This window comes from Meles meles, chromosome 6 (genome assembly GCF_922984935.1).
Source record: "Meles meles chromosome 6, mMelMel3.1 paternal haplotype, whole genome shotgun sequence".
In the NCBI taxonomy this organism is placed as follows: Eukaryota; Metazoa; Chordata; class Mammalia; order Carnivora; family Mustelidae; genus Meles; species Meles meles.
The window spans coordinates 36,255,524-36,283,474 of NC_060071.1; the positions used below are offsets into that span (position 1 = coordinate 36,255,524).

General features: G+C 35.6%; 1 protein-coding gene across 4 annotated transcripts in view; it reads left to right on the top strand.

Moving 5' to 3' along the window:
- MYO9A (myosin IXA) overlaps positions 1–27,951 on the top strand; it is a 298,796-nt gene that overhangs the window by 113,772 nt on the left and 157,073 nt on the right. For all 4 annotated transcript variants that reach the window (XM_046008480.1, XM_046008479.1, XM_046008481.1 and 1 more), the window contains exons 14-15: positions 4,641–4,836; positions 13,667–13,786. In XM_046008480.1, coding sequence (XP_045864436.1) covers positions 4,641–4,836; positions 13,667–13,786 — 316 coding nt within the window. The remainder of the gene's footprint in view (positions 1–4,640; positions 4,837–13,666; positions 13,787–27,951) is intronic.

Here is a 27,951-nt window from a genome sequence, read left to right on the forward strand (position 1 = left end):
ACCACGGGTGGCGGTATAGATGGAGGAGATGTAGATGATTATGAGATATATTTTGGAGGTATAATTGGTAGAAGCTGATTGATGTATCCTAGCTAAGTGACTTCTGGCTGTAGCTGATGGTTGAATTTGAGGTGTTATTTCTGAGATGGAAGAGACAGAAAGGAACAGATTTTAGAACAAACATTAAGAATAACAGAGTGGAATGATAGTTCCTAGGGGCTGTGGGATGGGAGAATTGAGGAAATGTTGGGCAAAGGATACAAACTTGCAGTTAGAAGATGAATAAATTCTGGAGATCTAATGCACAGCATTGCGATTATAATAACAGTGTGATAATAGCATTGTCTTCAAAGTTCTTAAGAGAACAGATTTTAGATGTTCTTACCACAGAAAAGGAATGATAGTTATATGACCTGATGGAGGTGTTAGCTAATACTATAGTGGTAGTCCTGTGGCAGTATATAAGTGTATCAAATCAGCACATTATTAGTTATATCTCAATTTTAAAAAAGATTTTGAAAATGCAGTTTAAAACAAAAACAAGAAAACTTGAGCTATGAAGTCATACAATGAGGTGCATAAATCCTAAGTGTACAGATTTCTGTCATGCCCCTTCCTAGCTCATTCTCCCTGACACAGAGGTAACCACTACCCTCATTTTTTATCCTTAGTTTTACTTGTTATTACATTTCAGATAAATGGAATCATACAGTATATACACTTGTGCCTGTGATTAATCATCCTTGAAAGTAAAAGAATGGAAAAAATATATATAGAGAAAAAGGATATATAGAAAGTAAAAGGATAAAAAAAAATATATCACCCAAACCCTAAGTAAAAGAAATTATTAGCAGACAAGGTAGATTTTACGGCAAGAAGTATTACTAAAGATAAAGATGCACATTTCATAAAAATAAAAGGGGCCAGTTTGATAGGAAGACAAAACATCAAAAGTTGTATGTACTTACTGATTTGATCCATTATACAAAAACCAAAGAGAGAATAAAAGTAGAACTAGAAAAATCCATCTAATTGTAGATTTTAATATATCTCCCTTTAGTAGCTATCAGAATAAGATGCAAAATGAGTAAAAACTAAAAAATTGAATAGCATTATTAAAAACTGACCTACTTGGCATATCATAATGATAGCTAGACAGTTTTTGAATGTTTAAAAAACTCTTCTTGTAGCCCATGTGTCAAAAAAGAAATCAGATCACAATGCTAATTTTATTATTTATTTATTTATGTTTAAAGATTATATTTATTTATTTGAGAGAGAAAGAGAGAGACAGACAGAGAGACAGAGATAGCAAGAGTGAACACCAGCAGGGAAGAGCAGGGAAGCAGGCTTCCCACTGGGCAGGAGCTCTACCTGGGTCTTGATCTCATGACCTGAGTTGAAGGCAGACACTTAACCATTTGAGTCATCTAGGTGCTCCTACAATGTTGATTTGAAATTGAGCATTAATAGGAGCACCTGGGTGGCTCAGTGGGTTAAAGCCTCTGCCTTCAGTTCAGGTCATGATCCCAGGGCCCTGGGATCGAGCCCCACATCAGGTTCTCTGCTCAGCGGAGGGCCTGCTTCCCCCTCTCTCTCTGCCTGCCTTTCTGCCTACTTGTGATCTCTGTCTGTCAAATAAATAAATAAATAAATAAATCTTAAAAAAAATTGAGCATTAATAAAAATGCAACATACTAAAATTTGCAGAATCTATAGCAATTGGTAGGATGCATTTAAAGCAATGATTTATAATTTTAAATGCATGCATTAGGAAGAATGGTTGAAAGTAATTATCTAAGCTTCCATTTCAAGAGACTGAAAAAAGAACAGCAAATTAACCCCCCTCCAAATTAGAGGGAAATAATAAAGGGAAGACTAGAAATTAATGCAGTAGAAAACAGACATGCAATAGAGAAATTAACAAAGCCAAATATTTGTTCCTTGAAAAGGTAACAGAAAATAATAAAAGGTAATAGAATAAAATAAAATGAAAAAAAGTAATAGAAAATAATCTATAATAGAAAAAAAGATTTTAAAAATAGATACCAGAAAAGAAAAAGGGGACTTAACTACATACTCAACAGATATTAAGAAGAGTCTGAACATATTTGCCAATAAATTTGACCGCATAGATAAAATGGAGAATTCCATGAAAATCACACATCAAAACTGACACCAGAAATACAGGAAACCCCGAGACGCCTATTTCTGTTACATAATTTGAGTCAGCAGTTTAAACTTCCCCACAGAGGAAATTTCCAGGCCTGTATGGTTTCACTGGCGAATGCTTCCAAACGTTTAAGTGATACTAGTCTTATGCATTCGCTTTTAAGTTTGAGATACCTTTAAGGTGTGTAAATGGGTCTCAGACATAACAACAAAGATCTGAGCTGGAAATACAGATTGGGCCTCATCATATAGATAGTGTTTAAAGCCATTACTATGGTTGAGATCACCTGATGTAGGATGATTGAGTGAAAATTTTTCCAAGAGTACGTAAGACCAAACCCCAAGAATTTCAAATATGGTAGGTAGTAAATCACAAAATGTATTGTGAATAGAAACCAAGAGAAAATTTTCAAGAAGAATGATATGATTAGTTTATGAAATACACTTAGAAATCTGGAACTATAAAGACAGATGAGACCATTACATTTGGAAAATAAAGGTTTCCATCAACGTTTGACACCCATCTTGAGAAGAAAATTCTAGAATTTTACTTCGTACGGTATAGTTATTAACAGGATGGAATGGTCTTCAGTATAGAACAGACAAGTTTCAGTTCCTGTAGTACTTACTATGTTTGACCTTTGGCAAGCTTCTTTATCTTTCTGCTTACTTATCAGTAAATTATGGTTTGTAATTATTCTACTTTATTAAGTAGTTGTTAGAATTGAATAAGTTATGTATAGTGCTTATTGCCTGACGTCCTTGGTAAGTATTAGCCAGTGATGGGTGGTGGTGGTGATTTGGATTTGAAAATTTTTATCAGTTTTACTTTTATAATATACACTTTTGCTCAAAGGGTGTTAAGGGACAAGCCAAGGACCAAGATTCCTGGCCTGTTTCTCCTTTTCCCCTATTCCTAGGAGAACAAAGACTAGGAAGGGAAACCCCTAATGGAGTCCAAACTGCCTTCTGGAAAACATCATACTAGACATGCTCTTCAACAGAATTCTGAGTTAGTTAAAGAGCTATTACGTCAAGTTACACCAACTCTGAGCGATTTACTTACCAACTTTTAATTCTTTTATCTGGTGTGATTATAGCCAAATGCCTACTCTATATATATCAGTCTGGAACATTCTTCCACTGAGTGTAAACTTTTTGTTCTCCTTGTCTTTCTGTGGGATATTTTAACCCATTTTCTTCTGTTAAATCCCCTCTATCCCCTATCGGCAAGTGGTTTGTACTGTCTATTTACAGTCCTTAGGTAATACGTATGTTTTCTGCAGTCTCTGTAGGCCTCCTAGGCACATATATTCATTTGCTTTCTTGGTGTTTGTATGCAGATACGTTATAGTGATAATGAGTGGCTGTCTTTGAACCCCTGTTCTATTTCTGTGTTATAGGGGCCAGGATAGTTAACTTCTCCATGACTGAGTTTCTTCATGTATAAAATAGGAGTGATAGTAATATCTATCTCAAGCAATTGGTAGGTGGATGAAATAAGCTTCAATGAGACAACACATGTAAAATGCTCAGAAGAGTGCCACACACATATTACCTTTCAATAAATGTTACTTGCTGCTGTCATTATCCTCACCATCTCAAACTTCACTTGCACAAAACTGATCTCTTGATTTCATTTCCTATCCCTAAACCTTCTCTTTTCTCTAGACTTCTCCATATCAATATGGTACCTCCACCTAGTTCCTAAAACCCAAAATACAGGTGTTAACCTTGTTCCCTCATTCTTTCACCATCAGCTAATTCTTTGCCTTACTTCCAAAACATATCCCAAATATAGTAACTATTTTCCCTTTATGCTGTTACCACCAACGTAGTCTTAAGTTACCATCACCTTTTGTTTGGATTATTTCAATAGCTGGTCTCCCGTTTTCCATTCCTTGCATAAATCATTCCCTCTGCAGCATCCAGTGGTATTTATAAAATACCATTTAACTCCATTGGCTTTCTTTTATATTTGAATAAAATCTACAAACTCCTAACTCAGCCTTGCGATACCTATTTATTTGCCAAATCTTCCACCACTCTCATCCTTGCCCAGAATGTTCCAGCTTCTGGTCTTACCGTTTGTCTACTAACTTGTCCTACCACCTATACATAATAGGTGTTGTATTCTCTTTGTTTGGAACACTGTTCCTTGTCTTCTCATGTTTGGCTCCTTTCTTTTATTCAACTGTCTGGTTATTTTATGTGATACCCCTTCAGAGAGGCTCTCTACTTAACAAGCTACAATAAAATTGTGGAATATTTACTGTCATCTAAATGTATTATAGAATTCAATAGTTTTAGGATTGGCTGGGACTTTATCGAAGGTGTCTGGTCTAGTTAGCTACCTAGAACAGAAATCACTTCTATAGTCCTTAGTAAACCACATTTCAAACATGTCACCTATTATATTCTTGGTTTAATAATTTTTCAAAAATAATACTGATACTTTTTTTGTGTAGGATTTCCGGGAAAAAAATACAGATCATATGCGCCCTGACATTGTAGCTCTTCTAAGAAGTAGCAAGAATGCATTTATCTCTGGGATGATTGGAATTGATCCCGTAGCTGTTTTCCGATGGGCAGTGCTCAGAGCTTTTTTCAGAGCCATGGTTGCTTTCAGGGAAGCTGGGAAAAGACACATTCAGAGAAAAACTGGTAAGCAGTAGATATTAGTATTCTACCATACTTATCTTTTAATTTTTTACCTCTCTTAAGGAGTAGAGACATAATAATTTTGTTCTCTTTTGTTTTCTTAATCATAGCCTAACATCATTTTCAGATCTGATTAGTTCCAGTGTACTTTATATGATTGAGTTAAGTGAATACATGGTGTTTGTTTATATATATGTGTTGGTATATTTTTATTAATAAATACCGAGAGGAGTAATGTATGTAAAGCACCTGATATTCAATAGGTACTTTTAGTAAGACATTGGTAAATTTTTAAACAAAAAAACGAAATGATACTTTACCATTTACTTATATAGAATTAAATATTGATAACCTTTCTTTATTTTCTTATGCAATAATTTTTATGCAGATGAAACAATTTAATGTGGAAGCATAAATCAGGAGATAGAAAAAGCAGTTGGAGGTAGGGAGCAGTTTAGTGGAGATAACCTCACTTCAGTAATCAGTCAAGTGTCATTTCTTCTCTTGAGTGATTTTGTGACTATTAGCATTTTTTTTTTCAAAATACTGTCTTCAGAATTGTAGGGTAAAGCCAGGTAATAATAGGTGAATCTTTATGAATGTTAATTTTCTTTTCTTCCTACTCTTACTTTGGATTTTACTTTGGAGCAGGATACTTTTTCTGTGTCTCTTCCCCTTAAATCATGAAATACCATAGTTCACAATCTGCATGAAGGCATCTTATCTTCATAAGCATTTGTTACCTAATGAAAATTACAGTACTAAAAAAAAGAAAAAGAAAAATCACACAGTTGCTTGCTGTAGCTCTAGCCTTAGATAGACCATTGCTGCATAGTGAGGGTTTACTAATATATACGTAGCCATTTAAAATAAAGTGTTCTCGGAGCACCTGGGTGGCTCAGTGGGTTAAAGCCTCTGCCTTCGGCTCAGGTCATGATCCCAGGGTCTTGGGATCGAGCCCCACATTGGGCTCTCTGCTCTGCAGGGAGCCTGTTTCCTCCTCTCTCTCTCCCTCTCTCTCTCTGCCTAATTGTGATCTCTGTCAAATAAATAAATAAAATCTTTAAAATAAAGTGTTCTATCCAGAAAGGCTTCAGTAGAAGCACACTAGGACCCATCTGTACTTTCAGGACTCCCAGATTTACTTATATGGATTTTCAGCATATGCACTAGCAGTAAAACCTTTAAGTTCAGCTTTTGCATATTCCAAATGAATACTTATATTTGGGAGATTGTATTTCTGAAATGAGAGGGAAAAGCTAATTGAACTTAGTTTCTGTATTTCAGATTATAATATGTACAAACTGGCCTTTGTAAATAGGGAGAAATACAGTTTTTTGGAAAATAAAAGGAATATCTTAAGCCTACTTTACCTTTTACAAAATTATCTCTAAGAGGCTCTCTTTGTAAAAAGCTGTAAGGAAAAGTTTTTTTCTTTTAATTTAAGATGTATTATTATTTATCACAGTGGATTTACCAGTTTTGAAAATTGTAATAATTGGTAAGTATTCTGCTAAGATATAACTGACTATGAGAAGAAACTTTTCTTGTATTTACTATTGAAAATATTGCTTTCTATAAAGATTAATTACATTGTTTCTGTGTTCTTTTGGTATTTAAAAATCTTAGTTGTGAAAGCTGGTTGTATGTTTATTGTTATCCTTTGGTACAAAGATACAAAATGTTTTTATGTTTATTGTTATCCTTTGGTACAAAGATACAAAATGTTGTTAATGATCATCAAAATGATAGTGGATTATTTCTACTTTGACCATGTCTAGATTCTTCTTCTTTTGTAGTCTAATTTTTCTTTCTGGCCAGCACAGAGCATCCATATAATAAACTTTTTGAATACTCTTTCATTTAAGGCTATAACATGCATATAGAAGAAAAGTATGCCCCCCAAAATGTATAGCTCAGTTAATTATCACGAAGTGAACACACCCTGAAACTATCACCTAGATTAAGATGTAGAATATTAACCAACAACCCGGAAGTCTCATTGTATAAACTTCTTAAATTTCACTTTTTATCAAGAAAAAGAAAAGTCATAGTTCGTTTGTATTTTGATTGAGCAGATTTGTTACAGGAAATAATTATATTGCAGTATATTACTATCAGTGCCAGTATTTAGAATTTTTGCTCCTTCTGCATGGATTTAGGATAAAAGGGTGCCATAAAATTAGAACATTGTAGCATTACAAAATAAAAACTAACAGAATAATTGTGAAAATGGATAAATAATAGATTCAGAACTTTTAAAATGACCATACATAGTATGGAGACATAGTGAAAATGAAATATTGGAATTAGAGATTATTTAAGTAGAAGTCAATTATTTAAGTAGAAGTGGAAGGCAGTAGGTAATCAAGTTCAGATTTTGAATGAGACTGAGAGTTCAAAGATAATCATTTAGGGAAGAAAAAAGATGTTGACTACAGATGCACAATATATCTTCACTTCCTTTGAGAGTATATTTACAAAAACTTTTAATGTCTCTTAGCTAAATTGCTAATAAATATCCTGATACTAAACTAAAAAATCTTGGATTTTCTTACGGAATTCCCTGAGATTCTTTTTCTTCATCAAACCATCCAAGCACAAATAATATCAAATTAAAATCTACTTTTTGACTGTTATTTTCATAGACTTCCAGATTAAGAAACACAATTTAAGACTTTTAAATAAAAATTCAGTTTATTCTTTTCAAAAATTGATTTGTTATAATTGCATAATGTATATTATGGTGATCAGAAATCCATGCAGTGTTCTTAGTGGAATTATATAAGTAGGCAGTGTGAGTGAAGCTACATATTGGCTGCTGGGACTTAGAGTGAGAAATAGTAATGATTTGTTTGGTCAGCAAACAGATTTTACAGAATTAGTTCAGAATAGTAGCAACAATTACGTGAAACAGCAAATCCTGGGAAGAAGGGAGAATCTCTTTGTAGAGTTGCCATGTTATATTATTTGAAATATCTGGTGTTCTACACAAAATTCTGAAACACGCAAAAAAAAAAAAAAAAGAAAATATGACCTGTATGTGTGAAAAAAGGAATCAAAAGAAACTATTGCTGAGGAAAACCAGACCTTGAACTTAACAGAAGTCTTTAAGCTATTTTAAATATATTCAAAGGCAGCCATATCTGAAGAACGAAAGGAAAGTATGAGAACAGTGTCTCACTAAATATAAAATATTAATTTATATGTGTATGAGAAATTCACTAGAAGAGTTCAGCAACAGATTTGAATAGGCAGAGGCCAGAATCAGTGAACTTGACCACAGATCAGTTGAGATTATCTGTTCTAAGGAACCGAAAGAAAGAAAGAAAGAAGAAAGAATAGGAATGAATAGAGCTTTTAGACCTGTGGGACACAATAAAGTACCGTAGCATCTGGCAGTTTAGCAGGACAGAGAAAGGGGTAGTAAGAATGTTTCAAGAAATAATGGCCAAAAACTCTTCAAATTTTCTGAAAAGACTATATACTCAAGAAGATCAACAACCTACAAAGGATCCAAACTTAGATACATCATAATTAGATTGTCCTGAGATCAAAAATATTGAAAGCATCAGGAGAGAAGTAATTCATGTACAAAGTGTCCTTAGCAAGATTGACAGTTGATTCATCATCAGGAACCATTGAGGCTAGAGGGCAATACTGGACATATTCAGAGTGCTGAAAGAAAAAAGAGAGTCAAGAATTCTGTATTCACAAATCAAAACCACAGTGAGATAGCACCTTATACCAGTCAGAATGGCTGAAATTAACAAGTCAGGAAATGACAGATGTTGGTGAGGACATGGAGAAAGGGGAACCGTCTTGCACTGTTGGTGGGAATGCAAGCTGGTGTACCCGCTCTGGAAAACAATATGGAGGTTTCTCAAAAAAGTTGAAAATAGAGTGGTGCCTGGGTGGCTCAGTCATTAAGCATCTGCCTTCAGCTCAGGTCATAATCCTAGGGTCCTGCATTGGGCTCCCTGCTTAGCAGGAAGCTTGCTTCTCCCTCTCCCACTCCCCCTGCTTGTGTTCCCTCTCTCTCTCTCTCTCTCTCTCAAATAAATAAAATCTTAAATTAGAAAAAAAAAGAAAGAAAGAAAATAAAGCCTCCTACGACCCAGCAATTGCATTACTAGGTACTTAACCCCAAAGATAAAAATGCAGTGATCTGAAGGGGCACCTGCACCCCGATGTTTTTAGCAGCAATGTCCACAGTAGTCAGACTATGGAAAGAACCCAGATGTCTGTCGACAGATGAATGGATGAAGAAGATGTGGTATATATACACATATATATACACAATGGAATACTATTCAAAACATCAAAAAAAAAAAAAAGAAATCTTGCCATTTGCAATCATGTGGAAGGAACTAGAGGGTATTATGCTAAGCAAAATAAGTCAATCAGAGAAAGACAATTATCATATGATCTTGCTGATATGTGGAATTTGGGAAACAAAACAGGATCATAGGGGAAGGGAGGGAAAAATAAAACAAGACAAAATCAGACAGGGAGACAAACCAGAAGAGATCATAGAAAACAAACTGAGGTTGAAGAGGGGAGGAGGGTGAGGTGATCGGGAAACTGGGTGATGGATATTAAAGAAGGCACGTGAGGTAATGAGCACTGGGTATTATGTAAGACTGATGAATCACTGAATTCTACCTCTGAAAGTAATATACTGTATGTTAATTAATTTAATTTAATTTAATTAATTAATTCCATTTTCAATAAAACTACCCTTCAAAGTGACCGTGAAATTAAGATATTTGTGGATAAACAAATCTTGAGCTAGTATTATCAGATCTGCCCCACAAGAAATACTTGAGTGAGTTCTGGCTGAAATGAAAGGAAATTAGATAGTAACTTGAAAGCACTTGAAGTGCCATTAAAGGCAACTATAGAGTAAAGTATAAAATATAGTATGAATATATTTTTTACATTTTGTAACTTTTTTCTCTAATCTTATTTAAAAGACAATTGTACAAAGCAATAATTATAAATCTTTGTTGATGGGCATGACATTTTAAGGGTGTAATTTGTATAACAGTAACAGCATAAAGGAGGAGGAAGAGAATGGAACTATAGAAGAGAAACATTTTTTTTATTAACATGTAATATATTATTAGCCCCAGGGGTACAGGTCTGTGAATCACCAGGTTTACACACTTAACAGCACTCACCATAGCACATACCTTCCCCAGTGAAGAGAAACATTTTTATATACCGTTGGACTTAAGCAATTTTAAATCCAGACTTGATTGTTATAAGATGTTAATTATAATTCCCTTGGTATTTGCAAAGAAAATCACTAAAAAATAATATGATAATATAAATGACAAAAAATAAGAATATACTAGAAAACATCTGTTTAATACAAAAGAAGACATTATTAGATAGAGGAATAAAAATAATATGTAATAAGACATATATGAAAACTCAACAACACAGGCCACCTGTTGCATGTATCACAAATCACAAATGTATGATTGCATTTATGTGAGATGTCTAGGATAGGCAAATCTGTAGAGGTAGAATGTAGATTAGTGTTTGCCTAGGGCTGGAGTAGGCAAGCTGGGAAATGATGAGGGGAAGGGTAATTACAAAGGATAGGGTTTCTTTTTAGTATGTTAAAGGTATTCTAAAATTGATTATGGTGATAGTTCAATAGCTTCAGGAATTACACTAAAAACCATTGAATTGTATGCTTTAAATAAGTGAATTGTATAGTATATGGTTTATATTTCAATGAAACTATTATACACAAAACACAAGAATGTTCATAGTATCTTTATTCTTAATAGTCCCCAGTTAGAAACACCCAAAAATCTATCAGTGGAAGAAAAGATAACCATGTTGTGATACATTCCTACCATGTAACATTATTCTGAGTAAAAAAGAACAGATTACTGATTCTCATGAGTATCATAATGAGTCACAAAATATACTGGGCAAAAAAGCCAGGCATGAAAAGGTACATAGTGTATGCTTTCATTTAGTTTAAGAACAGGCAAAATAATATAGTTATGATAGCTTCTGCAAAGGCATGGGTGGTATTGATAGGAAGGGGTTGAAATAACTTGCTGAGATAATGGAAATGTTCTGTATCTTGATTGGGGATATAAATATTTTTTAAGCTTACCAAATTTTTACTTGAGATTGTGGTGGTTTGCAATGTGTGAGATACACCTTTAATGGCAATGCGGCCTGGAAGCTAGCATTTCAGCAACTACTTTAGGATCAAAGACATGGCTTCAGGTTTGAATGAATAACTAAGATTGAGTTCCATTATGTGGTGTAATACCTTCATGGAGCTTAGACTTTTCTATCACTGAAAAGATTGAAAAATTCTGTCCATTGGCCTTGAGCAGAGAAATAAGAAGGACCTTAGCAATCTAACTTTAGGCCTTAGATTTTTCTTAAACTACTTAAAAAAAATATTGGTGCCCCATATCTTCACCATGCATAGGTTTGGGGTCTGAATTTATGTTGTATTTTTGGTCCATAATCTCAAGGTAAGGAATTAACAAACTATACCAGGAACTAGCATAAACCAACACTAAATGAAAGTGTTTTAATTAAGAGTTATGAGACTCCTTAGAAAATAACCCTTCCTGAATCTGTACTTATAAACCATCCTAGGAAACTTAACCACCTTAACAGGGCATTGTTACAGCAAATGAGAGGAAGATCAGTTTAAGGTTTGGAAATAGTATTATAGTCTAAAATAGTAGAGAGTTAAAAGAAGGTGTAGAAAGCAGAATGAAAGAAGTTAAAAAAAAGATAGGTATGGGGCGCCTGGGTGGCTCAGTGGTTTAAGCCTCTGCCTTCGGCTCAGGTCATGATCCCAGAGTCCTGGGATCGAGTCCCGCATTGGGCTCTCTGCTTGGCAGGGAGCCTGCTTCCTCCTCTTTCTCTCTCTCTCTCTCTCTCTACCTGCTTGTGATCTCTCTCTGTCAAATAAATAAATAAAATCTTAAAAAAAAAAAAAAAAGATAGGTATGATGGTGAGTCTTAAAATAGTCACAAATACAAAATTACCCATATCCAAATGTCTTTGCCACAGTTTATTAGACAAAAGAGTGCAGTGGCTGTAGTAATGTCAAGCGATTTCTTCAAACTGCTTACTAATTTAGTATATTTAATATCCTAAACTTTTACATAGAACACCTTAATACCATAATCGCCTTAAAATTATTTCTGACTGGCAGATTATCAAGATAGCCTGAAAGTCTTGTGACAAACTTTTTAAAATTACAGTTTGGTTAGAGTATAAATAGAACTTTCCAGGCATTTTTTTTTTCTTTCCCTCAGATGGTCCCCCTCAACTGATACCTACCTCCTGGCACCACCAACTAACAAGTATAGGCTAGTCTGAGCCTACCCAAGCATTCTTTCTTCAAGCAGCCCATCAAAGATGGCGGAGTAGATTATTCATAATAGGCATAGAATATTTTTACTGAGATGTTCTTTAACTAAAAAATGATGGATAACTTGATATTTGTCTCTTTTTGAAATACTGAACATTTGCAGCTATGTGCTCTCCACGTTGGATGAATGAGATAGTGTTTTATTAGTTTACTTTTTCAGTATTAGATATGAAAATAATTTTCAAATCTATTTTATTTTTAAAAGTCTGCTATTTATAAATATCTTATTATCTGATAAAAGATTCCATCTCCTTAGCTAAAATGTGGATGCTTGTTCTCTGGATCCAGTAATCTAGTTTAAGGAATTATAGTGAGACTAAACCCTGCTTTGCAAACCTCTTTGAACTACTCTGCCTCTATTTAACTTTTTAAATGATTCTGCATTGAGAACTATTCATAGATAGTATCTCATTCCTAATCAGTGCAGTAAATTCCTAATTAGTGCAGTAAATATGCACTAATGAAACTTGATTCATTGTGTTGCTCACTTTGTCTCTATTATTAAACTGTTCCCTTTTGTTTTTTCAAGGCACACCTACACAAATTTGAACTAAACGTCCTAACTCTAGAGATGTTCTTTGAGTAAATGATACTCAACACCCTCCACCCCCCCACACAAAAAACCTGGAGATGCCTATTCTTTTTTAATCTATCTATTACTAATATTAATGGTACTGACCTCCCCCCAGCCTCCTTTATTGTTAGAGTGACTCACTCTTTCAGTGGCACTAATCTGGGGCTTTGGTCCTTACTTGAACATGCTCTCTTCCCTTTCCACAAGTAGTTGATTTGTCTCACTTGAATAAGTGGTGGTGAGGTGTATTTTCCAACTCTCTTCTCAGATTTATAAATACCAAAGTGCTGCTGGGTTTCCCTGCTCTATGCTGCTTTTCTTCCTGCTCTTTAAACATTGACACACTTGTTGGAATTCCTACAAGTGTGGTTAATTGCAAGATTTGTGAAAGAATTATTTAACTTTTGGTAAATTGTTTTGGGTGTATTTTTCTTTGGGGTTCCATCATTGTTCCTTGCATTGTTGCCAACTATATGCTAATTATATTTCAGACCTGATAAAAATGGGCCTGTTTAAAAAAATAAACATACAAATTTTTTGAAATTTCCCTAATGTTTTAAATTAGAAATTTTTAGTATGATATTAATTCACAACACTTTCAGTACTGAAAGGAATACTTTGAATACCTAAAAAAGACCTTTATATTTTATTTTTGTGTAATTTCCTCAAATCAATTTAGAAAATTTATCCACATTTAACGCATATTACTTGATACATTTTTAAAAATATATTCTTAAGATAGTTGGCAGCATTGTCCTTGATTCTCTGTTGGTTTGGGCTTATATAATATCTTTTTTCTTTTCTCCATTTTTTTGTTTTGCTTCCTAAGGACATGATGATACAGCGCCATGTGCAGTTTTGAAAAGTATGGATAGTTTTAGCTTTCTCCAACACCCAGTCCACCAGAGGAGCTTAGAGATTCTGCAGAGGTGCAAGGAAGAGAAGTACAGTAAGGCTGCAAATCCTGATAAACTCTGTGTCATCACCTATCTGTTTGGAAATGGAAACCAAGAGCATTCTGCACCAGGGTGGGACATAAATTGCTTTGACAATGTGACCTCCATAATTCTTTGACCAGTCTCAGGATACTTCCATTGATTGAGACTTTATTTCTTTTTTCTTTTGAAAAAGTTGATATACCTCTTCTTTGAACTTGGATGACTATTTGTCTGTGATCCTTGAGTTGTTAATTATACTTGGCTTTAGAGTCTGAATTGGTTTCCAGTTTTGTCTTTGAAGTAGCTGAATGATGGTTACAAATGGAGTAATGATTTTTTTCCTGCTATTTTTTTAAAAAAGCTTTATTGAAATCTAATTGAAGTAAAATCGCATGCAAAAGCGTAGAGTTTGGTAAGTTTTAACATATATATGCACTTGTGAAATCATTAGCACAGTCTAGTTAATTACCATATCCGATACTGCCAAAAGTTTCCTCTGCCCCTTTCTAATGTTGGCTGATTTTATGCTTGTTTTTGCTTGACTTTGAACATCAGCAGTGTTGCTTTTGTGTATCATTGTTGAATCCACTTCGTTTGATCGCAGTTCTATCAGACCTTTCTGTCTCTGGTTTAGAGCAAAGCCACCACATTAATGTTTTGGCTTAAGAAAGAAAGAGAATCATGATGGATATTCTTTTTTAATATTTTAATTTTTTTTTATAAAATTAGTGTGAAAAGATGCCCTTGGTCTCCATTTCCTCCTTTCTATTTGTTAGAATGAAAATGGGTTCTTTTGCCTATTGTGGGATTATAGTTTCTTGGCAATTGCTATAGTGAGGATGAAGAGATATTTTAAAATACTCAAAGCCCAACTCAGCAATTTGCAAATAATGGACTTAAATTACTTACATATTCTGAGCTTTTTACAAATCACCGTAGATTTCCTTTGTTAATTTCACAGTTTTGTGATTGAAATTCCATGAAATTTTAGGATCCAATTATCAGTGAAAGGAGAATGTAAGTAGAATTTCTAAAAGCAATGTTGTGGGTTCTTCAGTTCTGCTTTCATTGCTTTGGTATAAGAAAATGTGTAATGCATTTGAAAAATACTATTAAAAATGTTTTCTTATTTTAGAAAGAACAATGGTAAGTATTTCATTTTAAAAAGAACATCATGTGACTATTAATTATTGCTGTTTCTAAAAGGTATACAGTAAGTCTTCATTTCAGTTACCTATCTTCCTCTTCTAAATCTTTTAATCCATGGGACCTTATTTAAAAGAGCCTACAGATGTTTTGGGGGAGTTTAAATTAATTGTTTTTTACTTTTAAATAGTGGCAAGTAGTTTATTTGTTTTGTTGATTTTCATGACCCTCAGTCCATCCCAGCTTAGCAGATATGGGTTCAGTATAGGAGGGCACCATGTACAGCATAGGCTGCATGAGGAATTTTGTTTTTAAAGCTTTTATTTATTTACTTGACAGAGAGAAAGACAGCAAGAAAGGGAACACAGCAGGGGGAGTGGGAGAGGGAAAAGCAGGCTTCTTACTGAGCAAGGAGCCCAATGTGGGACTCGATCCCAGGGCTCTGGGATCATGACCTGAGCTGAAGGCAGATGCTTAAGGACTGAGCCACCCAGGAGCCCCTGCATGAGGAAATGATATATTTATCTGTATTTACATGCAAATTTATGGAAGTTGGAGCTTTTCCATTATTTTAGGTAGTTCATTCCATTTCCTATGTAGTACTACCAGTAATTAAAATTTTATAATATATAAAATACAAATTCAAGTCTAGGAGACCGTTTTTTAAAATACAGGGAACTACCAGCTTTAGGTAATGGATAATTGGGAAGGTAAATAAACCCTTCCACAGGTAACAATGATAAAACCTGGAAAAAATTTAAAAGTAACAAAATGATTTGAAAGCACTGGAAAAAGACAAAACAACAGCAACAACAACAAAAACCCCCCTGAAAGACCAAAAAGAAGCAGAAACCAGAGGAGACTTTATTTTTTGAAGTAAATAAAGCAGTAGATAAGAATTATGAATCTGTGGCGTTTTAAACAAGGTGCTCCCCAACTTCCATGGCCCCAGAGACAACTGACCACAACCATACTGACTTGAGGTATCAGAGGACGTTGAGGATTGGCAAAACAACTTGGAATTTAGAAGGAAAATCCTGGAACTGAGTAAGCTGACAAAGGGCTAAAACACAAAAAGTTAGAGTGTAAATTCTGCCAACTATACCTGGCTAACAGCTGTGAGTACTCAGGGAAGCTGGTAAATAAAGCAGTGGGTACCAAATAGGAGATGACCTTTGAAAGATAAAACTGCAGTAGGTGAGATTTGCAAGTTCGCTCCTTTTTTTGACAGACGGCCTTTTGTGTCTCCATAGCTCCCGTGGGAGAAATGCTAAAGTCTTGCTATCTTAGTCCCATAAATAGAGGGGAGAGACAAGGAGGCAGAGAAATATTTGAAGAAATAGTGGCCCAAAACATTTCATGTTTGATTTAAAAAAAAAAAAAAACTGACTTAGAGATCCAAGAAGATTTGTGACTTCCAAGTAGAATAAATAAAAAAGAAAACCATTATTAGGCTCATTGTTTGCCAAATGTCAAAGATAAAATCTTGAAAGCAGCCAAAAGAAAATATGGCATTTTCAATACAGGGGAATAATGATACGATTAACACCTGACTTAATAAAGCAGTGGAGATGGAAAGATATCCAAAAATCATAATTAAAATCTACCCCCCCCCAAGCAAACAAAACACTGCCCTCCTCAACCCTCCCAACAGAACTCAATTTTCAGGCAAAATTTCTGTATTTTTAGTTTGGGTCCAGACAAGTTAATTACCTGTTAAAAGAAAAATCAACAGTTTCCAAAAAAATGTAACAGAATTTAGTGTTGCTACAATGTGTATTAGCAAGAATATTCTTTAAAAATGAACCTGAAATAAAGATGTTCTCAGATGAAAGGAATCTGAGAGAATTTGTCACCATAATCTATATCCTATAAGAAATGATAATGGAAATTTTGTTTTTTAATCAGGAAGTTCAACTTTATTTTTTTATTTAATTTTTTTTTTAGAGAGGGAGAAGGTGTCTGAGCAGTGGGGGAAGGGGCAGAGGAAGAGAGAGAAAGAGTGACTCTTAAGCAGGCTCCACACTTAGCACTGAGCCCATCCATCACATGACCCTGAGATCATGACCTGAGCTAAAATCAAGATTCAAATGCTTAACTGATGAGCCACCCAGGCACCTTGATAGTAGAAGTTCTTTAAGCTAAAGACTAAAATTACCATCAGATGGTAGCTTGGATGAATAGTAAGTGCTGGTACACTTTTCTGCAAAAGGCCAGGTAGTAAATATTTTAGGCTTTGTGGGTATTATGGTCTCTGTTGAAACATCTCCATTCTACTGTGAAAGGATCCTAGAGAATAGAAAATTTGATCACTCCTATACCTTCCCCTAAACCCAGAAAGTCCAGGCCCAGATAGCTTCAATGGTAAATTTTATTTAAGAGACATTTAAGGAAAGAATAATACCACTTCTCTTCAGTTTCTCTCCAGAAAATATAGGAGCAAGGAACCCTATGCAAATCATATCATGAGGCTAGTATTATTAATCTAATACCAAAACCAGACAAAAACACTAGAACTACAGACCAACATACCTCACAGTGACAGATGTAAAAAGCCTTAACAAAATAAGGGCTAACTGAATTCACCAATATATTAAAGGAGAATACATGGGGCGCCTGGGTGGCTCAGTGGTTTAAGCCTCTGCCTTCGGCTTAGGTCATGATCTCAGGGTCCTGGGATCGAGCTCCGCATCGGGCTCTCTGCTCAGCGGGGAGCCTGTTTCTCCCTCTCTCTCTGCCTGCCTCTCTGCCTACTTGTGACCTCTCTCTCTGTCAAATAAATAAATAAAATATTTAAAAAAAAAAAAAAAAAAGGAGAATACATGAAAACCAGTGGAATTTATTCCAGGAATGAAAGGTTGGTTTGATAATAGAAAGTCAGTCAATATAACTCACTATATGTTTGTTTTAAAGATTTTATTTATTTATTTGCCAGAGAGAGAGAGAGAGCACAAGCAGAGGGAGCAGCAGGTAGAGGGAGAAGCAGGCTCCCCGCTGAGCAGTGAGCCTGATGTGGGACTCCATCCCAGGACCTTGAGATCGTGATCTGAGCCGAACGAAGGCAGACTCTTAACCTACTGAGCCACCCAGGCATCCCTGTAACTCATTGTATTATCCATCTAGAAAAAAAGAAAAAGCTTATGATATCTCAGATAAAAAGATTTTGTCATAATTCTTCAGTCATTCCTATTTAAAACCTTACAGGATCCTAGGAATAGGCAGCCTCCTCGTTTATAGAGAATATGCATAAAAATCCTACAGCAGACTTCATACTTAATGATCAAAGATTGAATACTAGGGGTGCCTGGGTGGCTCAGTGGGTTAAAGCCTCTGCCTTCAGCTTGGGTCATGATCTCAGGGCCCTGGGATCGAACCTCGCGTCGGGCCCTCTGCTCAGCAGGGAGCCTGCTTCCTCCTCTCTCTCTCTGCCTGCCTCTCTGCCTACTTGTGATCTCTGTCTGTCAAATAAATAAATAAAATCTTAAAAAAAAAAAAGATTGAATACTATTCTCTGACATTGAAAAAAGGCAAAGATACTTGGTTTTGCCACTCAGATTTAACACTGTACTACAAGTCAGACACAGGGGCGCCTGGGTTGCTCAGTGGGTTAAAGCCTTTGCCTTCGGCTCAGGTCGTGATCCCAGGGTCCTGGGATTGAGCCCTGCATTGTGCCTCCCCCCCACCCCCCCGCCTGCCTCTATGCCTACTTGTCATCTCTGTCTGTCAAATAAATAAATAAAAATCTTAAAAAAAAAAAAAGTCAGACACAGTGCTATAAGGCAACAAAAAGAAATACAAGGTGCATAGATTGAAAAGGAAGATGTAGACAATGTGATCAACTGTATAGAAAGTGCTAAGGAGTTTAAAATATGCTATTTGATCTAGAAAGTAATCTCACAGGATACCAGGTAAATTTACAAAATTAGGTTATGATGTTTTAGCCATGAACATGTGGAAAATGAAATTTGTGAATTTCATTTATACATCTTTGGCCGACAGCTTCCTAGAAACTCTCCACTTATCCTCATATTCTGGTATTCTCAACCTTGTGTTGTCTTCTGCATTTTACCAGTCTTGGTCTATGTGACGTATAGGACATGGCAGAAGTGATAGTTTTTCAATTCCAAAATTAAGTTATGAAAGTCTGCAGTTTCCATCTTAGATAATTTTTCACTTGCTAGCTCTCTCTTGGATCACTGTTTGTGGGAAAAGTAAGCTGCCCTTTGAGTAACCCTGCTGAGAATTCTTCTGAAGCTTGTAGTCAGCAGTTGGGAACTGATTCTTGCCACTAACTATGTAAATGACCTCAAAAGCAAATCCTTCATTTCCATTCTAGTCTTGAGATGACCACAGCTTTGGCCAACAGGTTGACTATAACCTCATGATAGACCCTATCTCAACCACCCAGCTAAGCAGTTGAAACCTGTTTCTGTAGAAACTCTGTGATTATGAGAATTGTCATTTTTAAGTGCTAGGTTTTGAAGTGCTTTAATATGTGATGGGTAATAATATAACATACCATAACAGGAAATACTTAGGGATAATTTTTATTTTATTTTATTTATTAATTTTGGCAGGGGGCAGAGGGAGAGAGAGAGAATCTTAAGCAGGCTGCATGCCCAGCACAGAGTCTGATGGGAGGCTCCATCTCAAAACCCTGAGATCATGACCTGAGCCGAAATCAGAAGTCATATGCTTAACTGACCTAGCCACCTACATGCCTCACGTAGGGATAACTTTAATGAAATACATGTTGACCTGTATACAACTAAGAGGAATTGAAGAATACCTAAATAAATGAAGAGATTTTTTGGTAGAAATTCACAACCTAATAACTAAGATTTACATAGAAATATAGAATAGGATAACAAAACAATTTTGAAAAAGAACAACAAAGTAGAGAACTTAATATGATTTCAAGACTAAAATAATCATGACATTGTTCTTAGTATAAAGATCAAGAGATAAATAGAATCAAATAAAAATCCAGGAAAAGATCTGTACATATTGGTCAACTGATTTTCCACAAAGGTGCTGAGATAATCTATTGGGGTTGAGCATAGTCTTTTTTTTTTTTTTTAATATTTTATTTATTTGACAGAGAAAAATCACAACTAGGCAGAGAGGCAGGCAGAGATAGAGGAGGAAGCAGGCTCCCCGCGGAGCAGAGAGCCCGATGTGCGGCTCGATCCCAGGACCCTGGGATCATGACCAGAGCCGAAGGCAGAGGCTTTAACCCACTGAGCCACCCTGGCGCCCCGAGCATAGTCTTCTAAACAAATGACATTGGAACAGCTAGGTAGCCTTTTATAAGAAGAGGACTTTGACCTTATTTTTTCCATAAGATTGAACTCGAAGTGGATCAAATAGCTCTTCCTAAAAAGTAAAACTAAAAAAAAAAAAAAAAAAAAAAAAAGGAAAACTATTTAATTTCTAGTAGAAAACCTGAAAGAAAATCTTTGTAATCTTGGGACAGGCAAAGATTTCTTAGATGAGATGTAAGAGCATGAACTGATTAAAAACAAAAGTATAAGTGGAGTTCACCAAAATTGAAAATTTCTACTTTAAAAAACATCTTGCTAAGAAAACTAAAAGCATACCTCACCCTAGGAAACAAAACCTGTGTGATACCAATAACTGATAATGGACTTGAAAACAATATTTAAGAACTCCTATAGTTAATAAGCAGTCAGTTAAAAACAGCTTAAAGAGGGTGCCTGGGTGGCTCAGTTGGTTAAGCCACTGCCTTTGGCTGAGGTCATGATCCCAGAGCACCAGGATCAAGTCCCACATCAGGCTCTCAGCTCCATGGGGAGTCTGCTTCTCTCTCTGACCTTCTCCCCTCTCATGCTCTCTCTCACCCTCTCTCTCTCAAATAAATAAAATCTTAAAAAAAAAATAGCCTAAAGATTTAAACATGTGGTTCATTTTTTTTTTTTTTAAGATTTTATTTATTTATGGGGCGCCTGGGTGGCTCATAGGGTTAAGCCTCTCCCTTTGGCTCAGGTCATGATCTCAGGGTCCTGGGATCGAGCTGCAGGGAGCCTGCTTCTCTACCTGCCTCTCTGCCTACTTGTGATCTCCACATGTTGAATAAATAAATAAAATCTTAAAAGAAAAAAAAGAATTTATTTATTTGGCATAGAGAGACTCACAGCGAGAGAGAGAACACAAGCAAGGGGAGTGGGAGAGGGAGAAGCAGTCTTCCTTCCGAGCAGGGAACCCGATATAGCGCTTGATCCCACGACTCTGGGATCATGTCCTGAGCCGAAGGCAGGCACTTAATGACTAAGCCACCCATGTGCCCCTAAACATATGCTTCAAGAAAGTATATATATTAATGATCTGTAGGTTCATGAAAGATGATCAGTTTCATTAGTCACTAGGGAAATGCAAATTATAATCACAATAAGGTCATATTAAAAGCCTGTATCATTGCTAAATTTTAAGAAGTTGACAATACTTAAAAATATTGATAGTATTAACTAATGATGAGGATGTGGAGCAACTGGAATGCTTTTTATACTCTACTGCAGTGTAAAATAGTACAATTATTTTGGGAAACAGTTTGTCAGCTTTTTTTAATAAAGGTGAGCATATCCTTTCCTTGTATTCCATTAATACTAATCCCAGATATTTACCTGAGAGAAATGAAAAACATATGTTCACCCGAATAGTTTTATAGATCAGTTGTTAAAATATTACTTTCAATGAAACAAGTACTGCTATTTAAAATTAATAAAAACAGATTAACCTCATCAATTAAGTTCTCAAAGTCAATTTTTTAAGTTCAATTAAATAATATCTACAAGATTCTTTTTTTTTTTTTTTAAGACTTTATTTATTGAGAGAGAAGAGAGTGAGAGAGAACATGAGCGGGGAAGAGAGGGAGAAGTGGGGCTCGATCCCAGGACTCTGGGATCAGGACCTGGGCTGAAGGTAGATGCCTAACTGACTGAGCCACCCAAGCATCCCATATCTACAAGATTCTTAAAATGATGAAAATAAAAGGATCTACAAAGGTACACAAGGCAAAGGTGAATAATAGCAATAAAGTTAGGTAATAATATGAACAGATTTACACTCAGAGAACTTTATTAAAAGACTTAGGTGAGAACGACAGAACCTGAACTCACTGGAAAGTTTTGAGATCTGATAAAGAAATGATAAATATATGTATAAATCTAAATAAACAGTTACTTTGCAAAACTTAGTGGTAAAGTTTAAGTTGCTTGATTAATGGGAAGAAAACAAGGTGAAAATAGGTATTGGGTAATGACATCTGAGATGGGAAGGGGATAACTAGAATCAAATCACTGAAAGGTTCTTGTACTCTTTAGTGAAAGGGAAGAGAGAATTCAGTTTAGGATTCTTGGATATGATAAAAATTCAAGGATAATCAAAGGAAAGAGTATAACTTCCAAAACAAGTGAAACCAGAATATAAAGAAAATAATTCAGTAGAAGTCTGGATAAAAGCATGTAATAATTACGGAGATTCAAGGCATAAAAGAAAAAGTCAGAAAAAATCAGAAACAACTGTAATATCAATAAATTAAAATGAACCAACCTAAACAGTTAAAAAACAGGTTATCCAATTAAGAAAAAGAAAGCTCGATTATAAGATGTTTATAAGAGAAAAACCTAAATCCTATGAACACAGATTCAAAATAAAATGTTGAATAAAGTTGTATCAGAAAATTTATTTCTGCTTTCTGGTACATTTTCCCCCCTCCTTTAGGCAACTCTTAAGATTTCTGTTACTAAAAATTAGTTCTGCCTTTTCTAAAAATTTTACAGTAATGGAATCATACAGTATGTATTCTTTTGTGTTCTGTTTCTCTTATGCAGTATAATGATAAACACATTCATTTGTGTTGTTTCATATACACTTTGTTGCTGGGTTATTATATATCAATAATTATACAATTTTGTGTTGAGCATTTGTTTCTTGATGTATATAACGGTTATATACTGTTTTGAGCTCTTGGGAGGAGCCCTGCTATACACATTCTTGTTCAAGTCATTTTATGTACATACGTTTTCATTCCTCAGGTAAAACTTATGGTTGGTTACTGTGTAATAAAGTATATATGTTTTAATGGCATTAGAAACTATCAAACTTTGGTATGTTAAAGATATTTCAATTTCCTTTGACATTATTTGTTTTTGATAAACTCAGATATCATCCTATTATAATTCTTCCATATCCAATGTACCTTTCTTTCCTCTGGCTGCTGGTTATTTTCTCTTTGTTTTTTGGTTTTTAGTAATTTATTATTTCCTAGATATGATTTATATTTAGCCTCTTTGGGATTTGCTGTGCCTCTTAGACATGTGCTTCAATTGTTTTTCATCAGATCTAGGAAATTTTTGGCTAACATTGTTTCAGAATTTTTTTCTGCTGCAATTTCTTTTCTTTCTGGATGTCAGTTACATGTTTTTAGAATATTTGATATTCTAAATATCAAATATTTAATATTTTAAATATTTATATATAATATTTTAAATATTATAAAATAAAATATTTAATATTTTCTTTTTTCCCCAATTTTTAAAATTTTTTATTTATTTTTTTTATAAACATATAATGTATTTTTATCCCCAGGGGTACAGGTCTGTGAATCGCCAGGTTTACACACTTCACAGCACTCACCCTCTCCAATGTCCATAACCTCACTCCCCCTCTCCCAACCCCCCCCCCTCCCCCCAGCAACCCTCAGTTTGTTTTGTGAGATTAAGAGTCACTTATGGTTTGTCAGATTTTCTGTGGAAGAACCAGTTTTAGAATATGAGGAATATGTTCTATGACATGGCACTTAAGCACAAATTCATCTAATTCATCCTAGGTCCTTCCACAAAAGTGTTCTTGTAAAAGCAGTTCATCCTCTGTTCTTCAGCCAGTTGCTTGTGATGGTTATTTAACGAAAGTTTAATTGGTATATTTTGATGCTTTTCACTTGAGATTTTAAGGGATGATATGTTATACCTTTTTTTACTATGTGTTCAATCTTGGGGGGATGATACTAAAGAGGAGAGGAAATTAAGTAAACTGGAAAATAGGTCAGAAGAAATTCTCCCAGATGCAGGATGGAGAGATAAGGCTAAAAATACAAGGAGGAGTCAATGGATATAAACATGTCATGAGAAAACCTAAGATACACATAACTAAAGTAAGAAAGCCAGGGGCGCCTGGGTGGCTCAGTGGGTTAAAGCCACTGCCTTCAGCTCAGGTCATGATCCCAGAGTCCTGGGATCGAGCCCCACATCAGGCTCTCTGCTATGCAGGGAGCCTGCTTCCTCCTCTCTCTCTGCCTGCCTCTCTGCCTACTTGTGATCTCTGTCTGTCAAATAAATAAATAAAATCTTTAAAAAAAAAAAAAGTAAGAAAGCCAGAAAAGAGAGAATGGACAAAAACACTTTCGAATAATGGCTAAGGATTTTCCAGAACTGATGAAAAATATCTCTTGTGATATTTAAGATACCTAATAAATCCCAAGGAGAATCACAAAAAAAAAAAAAAAAAAAGAGTCACTTATGGTTTGTCTCCCTCCCAATCCCATCTTCTTTCATTTATTCTTCTCCTATCCCCCTAACCCCCCATGTTGCATCTCCACGTCCTCATATCAGGGAGATCATATGATAGTTGTCTTTCTCCGAGTGACTTATTTCACTAAGCATGATACCCTCTAGTTCCATCCATGTCGTCGCAAATGGCAAGGTTTCATTTCTTTTGATGGCTGCATAGTATTCCATTGTATATATATACCACTTCTTCTTTATCCATTCATCTGTTGATGGACATCTAGGTTCTTTCCACAGTTTGGCTATTATAGACATTGCTACTATAAACATTCGGGTGCACGTGCCCTTTCGGATCACTACGTTTGTATCTTTAGGGTAAATACCCAGTAGTACAATTGCTGGGTCATAGGGTAGTTCTATTTTCAGCATTTTGAGGAACCTCCATGCTGTTTTCCAGAGTGGTTGCACCAGCTTGCATTCCCACCAACGGTGTAGGAGTGTTCCCCTTTCTCCGCATCCTCGCCAGCATCTGTCATTTCCTGACTTGTTAATTTTAGCCATTCTGACTGGTGTGAGGTGATATCTCATTGTGGTTTTGATTTGTTTCCCTGATGCTGAGTGATGTGGAGCAGTTTTTCATGTGTCTGTTGGCCGTCTGGATGTCTTCTTTGCCGAAATGTCTGTTCATGTCCTCTGCCCATTTCTTGATTGGATTGTTTGTTCTTTGGGTGTTGAGTTTGCTAAGTTCCTTATAGATTTTGGACACTAGCCCTTTATCTGATATGCCGTTTGCAAATATCTTCTCCCATTCTGTCAGTTGTCTTTTGGTTTTGTTAACTGTTTCCTTTGCTGTGCAAAAGCTTTTGATCTTGATGAAATCCCAATAGTTCATTTTTGCCTTTGCTTCCCTTGCCTTTGGCGATGTTCCTAGGAAGATGTTGCTGCGGCTGAGGTCGAAGAGGTTGCTGCCTGTGTTCTCCTCAAGGATTTTGATGGATTCCTTTCTCTCATTGAGGTCCTTCATCCATTTTGAGTCTGTTTTCGTGTGTGGTGTAAGGAAGTGGTCCAATTTTGTTTTTCTGCATGTGGCTGTCCAATTTTCCCAGCACCATTTATTGAAGAGGCTGTCTTGTTTCCATTGGACATTCTTTCCTGCTTTGTCAAAGATTAGTTGACCATAGAGTTGAGGGTCTGTTTCTGGGCTCTCTATTCTGTTCCATTGATCTGTGTGTCTGTTTTTGTGCCAGTACCATGCTGTCTTGATGATGGCAGCTTTGTAATAGAGCTTGAAGTCCGGAATTGTGATGCCACCCACTTTGGCTTTCTTTTTCAATATTCCTTTGGCTATTCGAGATCTTTTCTGGTTCCATATCAATTTTAGGATTTTTTGTTCCATTTCTTTGAAAAAAAAAAATGGATGGTATTTTGATAGGGATTGCATTAAATGTGTAGATTGCTTTAGGCAGCATAGACATTTTCACAATATTTATTCTTCCAATCCAGGAGCATGGAACATTTTTCCATTTCTTTGTGTCTTCCTCGATTTCTTTCAGGAGTACTTTATACTTTTCTGCATATAGATTCTTAGCCTTTTTGGTTAGGTTTATTCCTAGGTATCTTATAGTTTTGGGTGCAATTGTAAACGGGATTGACTCCTTAATTTCTCTTTCTTCTGTCTTGTTGTTGGTGTACAGAAATGCAACTGATTTCTGTGCATTGATTTTATATCCTGACACTCTACTGAATTCCTGGACAAGTTCTAGCAGTTTTGGAGTGGAGTCTTTTGGGTTTTCCACATATAGTATCATATCTTCTGCAAAGAGTGATAGATTGACTTCTTCTTTGCCAATTTGGATGCCTTTAATTTCCTTTTGTTGTCTGATTGCTGAGGCTAGGACTTCTAGTACTATGTTGAATAGCAGTGGTGATAAAGGACACCCCCGCCATGTTCCTGACCTTAACGGAAGAGCTTTCAGTTTTTCCCCATTGAGAATGATATTTGCGCTGGGTTTTTCATAGATGGCTTTGATCATATTGAGGTATGTGCCCTCTGTCCCTACACTTTGAAGAGTTTTGATCAGGAAGGGATGCTGTACTTTGTCAAACACTTTTTCAGCATCTATTGAGAGTATCATATGGTTCTTGTTCTTTCTTTTATTAATGTGTTGTATCACATTGATTGATTTGCGGATGTTGAACCAACCTTGCAGCCCTAGAATAAATCCCACTTGGTCGTGGTGAATAATCCTTTTAATGTACTGTTGAATCCTATTGGCTAGTATTTTGGTGAGAATTTTTGCATCTGTGTTCGTTAAGGATATTGGTCTGTAGTTCTCTTTTTTGGTGGGATCCTTGTCTGGTTTTGGGATCAAGGCGATGCTGGCCTCATAAAATGAGTTTGGAAGTTTTCCTTCCATTTCTATTTTTTGGAACAGTTTCAGGAGAATAGGAATTAGTTCTTCTTTAAATGTTTGGTAGAATTCCCCTGGGAAGCCGTCTGACCCTGGGCTTTTGTTTGTTTGGAGATTTTTGATGACTCTTTCAGTCTCCTTACTGGTTATGGGCCTGTTCAGGTTTTCTATTTCTTCCCGGTTCAGTTGTGGTAGTTTATATGTCTCTAGGAATGCATCCATTTCTTCCAGATTGTCAAATTTGTTGGCGTAGAGTTGCTCGTAGTATGTTCTTGTAACTGTCTGTATTTCTTTGGTGTTAGTTGTGATCGCTCCTCTTTCATTCCTGATTTTATTTATTTGGGTCCTTTCTCTTTTCTTTTTGATAAGTCTGGCCAGGGGTTTATCAATCTTACTGATTCTTTCAAAGAACCAGCTCCTAGTTTCGTTGATTTGTTCTATTGTTTTTTTGGTTTCTATTTCATTGATTTCTGCTCTGATCTTTATGATTTCTCTTCTCCTGCTGGGTTTAGGGTTTCTTTCTTGTTCTTTCTCTAGCTCCTTTAGGTGTAGGGTTAGGTTGTGCACTTGAGACCTTTCTTGTTTCTGCAGAAAGGCTTGTACCGCTATATATTTTCCTCTCAGGACTGCCTTTGCTGTGTCCCACAGATTTTGAGCCGTTGTGATTTCATTATCATTTGTTTCCATGAATTTTTTCAATTCTTCTTTAATTTCCTGGTTGACCCATTCATTCTTTAGAAGGATGCTATTTAGTCTCCATGTATTTGGGTTCTTTCCAAATTTCCTCTTGCGACTGAGTTCTAGCTTCAGAGCATTGTGGTCTGAAAATATGCAGGGAATGATCCCAATCTTTTGATACCGGTTGAGACCTGATTTAGGACCCAGGATGTGATCTATTCTGGAGAATGTTCCATGTGCACTAGAGAAGAATGTGTATTCTGTTGCTTTGGGATTAAATGTTCTGAATATATCTGCGATGTCCATCTGGTCCAGTGTGTCATTTAAGGCCTTTACTTCCTTGTTGATCTTTTGCTTGGATGATCTGTCCATCTCAGTGAGGGGAGTGTTAAAGTCCCCTACTATTATTGTATTATT